General features: G+C 39.3%; 1 protein-coding gene across 1 annotated transcript in view; it reads left to right on the forward strand.

Moving 5' to 3' along the window:
• The first annotated feature begins 1283 nt into the window (after positions 1-1283).
• Positions 1284-5109, forward strand: part of ZC3H12C (zinc finger CCCH-type containing 12C) — a 32593-nt gene continuing 28767 nt past the window's right edge. The window contains exon 1 of the mRNA XM_015429478.1: positions 1284-1292. Within this exon, the coding sequence (XP_015284964.1) occupies positions 1284-1292 (9 nt within the window). The remainder of the gene's footprint in view (positions 1293-5109) is intronic.

Below are 5109 nucleotides of genomic sequence, written 5' to 3' on the forward strand. Positions count from 1 at the left end.
AATAGGTTAAGCAAAGCCGTTGCCATTCCATCTGGTCAACCACTCATTGTTCCGCTTGCCTGCCTGGAAGTTTGCAGCTGAAGTCGTGTTAAGGAGTTGCTTGTGGAACTGCTACAAGAAACCAATATCAGTGCGCTTTCCAGTTAACGTAAGTATTTAGGCTTGCCTTTACCAAGGCTGGTAATTTTATTTTTCTGAGCCATCAGGATGTTCATCGGCAATCCACATTAGAAAAGCAGAAAATGTGCCAAGGTTTTTAGAAGCTGAATCCCACCCCCCCACCCCAATCCTTTAAAAATGTGTCCTTTTCATCTGATATATCAGTGAACTAACATAAGAAAATCAGAAATGATGGATTACCAGAAGCTTGCCAATGTGTGATGGTCAATAAGAACTTTTTATTACCACTGAGTTTTTATAGTCTTTGACAAGTTAAGATTCAATTGGCCACTGGCCTTCAAAATTCTGCCCCGTTTTGATAACATGAACTAGTGGTACAAGGCTAGGAAGAACTTTAGTTATATTAGGGACAGCTCTCGTGACCTAACTTAACTTCATTTGTCTTTGTAGCATGTGATGTAGTCAAAGGTCACACCTTCGTTAAAATCAAAGTCAATTTCACCATTAACATCAGTGGTATTTTTTTGTGACTTCAAACCTGCATGTTGTGTGTATATACAATTTATTGTTGTATTCTTCTGGAGTTCATGATTTACTTTTTTTAAGTCTGTTTTGCATTTTGGGTTCAGCTGTATGGTGGAAGAACATTTTATTCTTTGAATTAACACTCCATAAAAGCAAAGACCTTCCTATATGAGTAGAAGGGCATGTGAAAGGGTTAAAAAGAGGTTTGCATTTCTACCACATGCCCTATTGTGTGAACATATGCATAAGTCTATTGAAAGTTTTCAGAAGATGGGCAGGCCACCAGTTGCTGGTCTCCTGCAGTTCCAGTAGACATCTGTTGCCCCAGAGCATTAACCAATCTGTTCAACGGGACATCCTTCCTTTGTTAGAGTGAGGGCTGTTGTCTGCATCACTCTCTGAAATACAATGGTAATTAAATACATAAAAACTCTTGTAGTAGATATTTATGACATATTCAGTATTTTGATTTGTGTTGTTATGATGTCTTGGCCACTTAGACTGCTTACCACATATTCTCTTTTAAATCATGCATATTTAAAATGAACACAGGTTTTTGGACTTCTGCAAAACCTTTCATTTAATGAGATTCCTAATATAGCTGTTTTATAGGAAGGAGGCTTGCTACTGAGTCTGGAATGCTGAAGGTGAGAGAAGATAGTACAGTAGTTGCACATAATTCTAAGGACTCTACCTACTCTTTTTTAGAAGTTGGTTTTTAAAATGATTTGTGTGTGTGTGTGTGTGTGTATCTCTCAAGAGGCAAGCTTTGAAATAAAACCTGTGGCAAGTGAATCAACCTACAAGTTGTGTTTCTAGGGTATATCAGTGTAAATTCATTCAAGTTTAAGCATCTCATGATCTCTTAATAAGGCCTCTTTCAATACTTGCCTCAAGACAATTACTTAGCATTTTCCTTCCCACATCCCTTTCCTTTTATTTGTTCCTTAAGTTTTTAATGGGTGTAGTGCATATGCTCTAAAGTGCATCACTTGGAGATGTTGTTTCTAAAGATTAATGGCTTGTAGTGGTGCAGCTACAGATTTCTTTCATAACACTGTGGGTGCCACATTTGTATGAAGAGATAAAATGTATAAGTGTAGACTACTTACATGCTAATGGGAATAATATTTTGGAGATAACAAGACATGGTGGTTATCATCAGGTCTTGTCTTTTGATTTGCCGTGGGTGTTAAAATAAAATAACTGCCTTAAAGTTCTGTGCTTGAACCCATGGCTTTGTCTGCTCATTTTGAGAACCTCTTTTACCTCTTCTCTTTAATGTTCAGAAAAGATCAGGCTCTGATCTTAAGGATGCTTTAAAGTGTATTTCATTGTAAACAGTGATTCCAAGTCAGTATGAGGTCAGAAAGGAAGCATGTTATGAAATGTGTTTCTTTGTTTCTGTTGTAAGGTAGTGTGAAACTGTGCTATATTAAATGTTTCTGTTGCTTGTGACTTAAACATTAATTACAAAAACTTTTTTGTAATGTCTGTCTGAAACTGCAGCTTACAGTGCCTACTTTGGTAAGTGCTACGTGCTTTCCCACTAAATAATCAGTGACTCACTCTGACATCTCTTGCAAGGTCTCTATACATTAAGCCTCTCTAGAGATAATAACTTTTGCCAATGTCAGCTTCCTTTCCTGGTCTGCATCTGTCGCCAAACAAAAAAAACACTTATTCCCTGATAATAAATATGCAAGTTCATCTGACTATATCAGTGGTAGTTGCTTCCAGGTAGTGTAACGTTCAGTGCCAAGGCAGCATTTCACAGTGCCTGGATTTGGTGAGTGACCCATTATCTCACTGTATTACTATTGCGATACATGAGCCGTCCTAAACTTTTTCAGTCCAGCTTAAAAGTGTTGCCCATTAAATATACTTCCTCTAGTCAGAGCAGATTGCAGGGTTTATGGAACAATGATGTCGGAGCTTCCAGATTGGTTTGGCAGCTTCATTGTTCTCTGAGGGTATACCAGACGCACTTAAGTCCCCGTCTTTTTTCATAGGCTTTGTTCCTACCAAATTATTCTTGCGCTGCGCTAGCATTCATGATGGCTTGTTAAAGGAGTGCATCCTAGCAACGAAAAGCTGGTTGCTAAGCAACATAGCTTTCCATAGGTTTTTCTTGTTTAAGATACTTTTTTGGTGCTAGTTTTATGAAGCCAGCCAAAGAGTGGGTTTTGAACTGTATTATTTTATTAGGATACTGTTGTGATTTGTTAGTGGCAATGGGCTATGAGTGAATTGCCATAGTTAGTAAATCACCATGTTGTCCAGCTTTACTTCCTGAATTTGCCTTGTTTGGACTGCAGCATTGTTTGCATGAACTTGGAGACAGTCGTTTTTATCAAGTCAAACCGCTGTTTTTTATTCTGTCACCACTGATACCCTCTTATGAGGCAGTATTGCAGCCGTACATCCTGTAAACACTACTCGAAATTATAAGAAATGAATAGAGTAGATGGCTTTTGTATGACCAAACAAGATTAGTAAATAAATAGCTGTTTGGGATTTCAGATTCCAAATGTAAGGTGCCGGGTGAAAAAGTTTGGTTAACATAACATGTGCTGTACTGGGTAATAGAATGTAACTTCTAGAACTAACTTTTAAAACCTTGGCAAAAAAGCTGGTATAGAGAGCCATGAGACAAGAAGAGGCAGCAAAATATTAGGGATAAGATTAAATAAGAAGATGGGAAATAAATAATAAATAAATAAGTAAATAATCCCAGTCTGCCTAAAATTTGCTCTGTAAAATGGATATTTTTGTTTGAACACTTCTCCTCCTCCTTCCTGCTCCCAAGTACTTTGCTTTGCCTAGATTATGGGATTTTTTTGCATTAAATTTGCTAGGATGAGCTATACACACTAATGTATTTACCCAAAAGGAAGAGTAGGATTTTTTTTTCAGGTGTACTGTCAAGACAAAGGGGGGGCAGGTCATGTTATATTCACATACATGTTTTGCGGGTAGATACGGTATCAAGTTTTCCATGATGCATTTAGAATCCATTTTTAGTTGGCCATGATCTAAACCTGTGTTTTGAATGTAAAATAGATTTATTTGATACCTGTTGGTACCAACCCACATGCCCTCATGTGGAGCCACGGGCCGACTGTACATAACAGGATCTTCTGTGCTGAGCAGATGGAAGCCATCGTCAGCTGTGACAGTGGTGGTCACCTGTTGAGAAAGGAGGGTGGGAGAGAGTGCCTGGGATAAGACCTTCCAGGTAATCAGCAGGCGGCAATCAACATCTATTGTACCCACACCAAAGTGCTGGATGCAGAGGGATCACACACACACACACCCAGCATATGGGACCTCAACCAGAAAGACAGTTGTTAAGCCAAATTTTATTTCTTTGTATTCCTTCCCCTTTTAGCCTTTTACAAACAATGTTCAGCAATTTATTTATTGAGTTTATTTTAGACTCTTATACCTTGCTTTCTTTTCTCCAGGGACTATATCTCCAGCTGGCCTATGTGTTCTTAGTATCCTTTTTAAAAGCACACTACAGATATGATTCTCTACCTAAGTTTTATGTCCAGTGCAAGGATGTCAAATACTTTGAGGTAGCTTAGGTGGGAAACCCTGCTCTCCCTCTTATGTAGGCTGCAGACAGTTTTAACTTTGTGTGAATCACTCCCTGAAATGAATAAAAATTTGCATATCAGCAGACAGTTCTTGGTGGGTGGCAGCCTTTGCGGCCACAGAACTAATGATACCAAAATGTGCCCTGCTTGCTGAAAATTTTAGTTTAGATTTTGGGAGGCATGAAGTGTTGCATATCTAATCTTGCTGATGTGGGGGGGGGGTTTTAATTATTAACCACCATTTAAGGATGTAAGACTATTCTGAAAATGGTGATTATTCTGTCTTTATAAAAGTTCTTGTCTAAAATCACAAAATGAGAATAATGGACTATAAATCTTTAAAGGATCCAGTTTGGTGTGGTGGTTAAGTACGTGGCCCCTAATCTGGGAGAACTGGGTTTGATTCCTCATGCTTACACTTGCAGCTGCTGGATGACCTTGGGCAAGCCATAGTTCTGTCAGAGCTGTTCTTGAAAGAACATTTCTGGAAAGTGCTCCCTCAGCCCCACCTATCTCACAGGGTGTTCGTTGTGGGGAGGGGAAGGAAAAGGAGTTCGTAAGCCGCTCTGAGACTCCGAGTGAAGGGTGGGGTATAAATCCAGTCTCTGCTCTTCTTCATCCTTCTGTGCCTTTGTTCCTTGCTGGACACATCTGAGGCTATGTGAACAGCAGCAGGTATCCTTGAGTCTGTTTGCCTTCAAGGTATTTTTCAGAATACTGTGGTCTGAATTAACATTTATAAAGCTGTACTAAACTATGACCGATTCCACAAAAGCAGCTGTTCCGCCCTTGGTCTCCTGTTTCCCCCGGTTGTACTGCTCAATTTCCCACTATTTGCTGTGCGGCCGCATTTTGACCCGCA

The sequence above is a fragment of the Gekko japonicus genome, unplaced genomic scaffold (assembly GCF_001447785.1).
Source record: "Gekko japonicus isolate JY-2015 unplaced genomic scaffold, Gekko_japonicus_V1.1 scaffold237, whole genome shotgun sequence".
In the NCBI taxonomy this organism is placed as follows: domain Eukaryota; kingdom Metazoa; phylum Chordata; class Lepidosauria; order Squamata; family Gekkonidae; genus Gekko; species Gekko japonicus.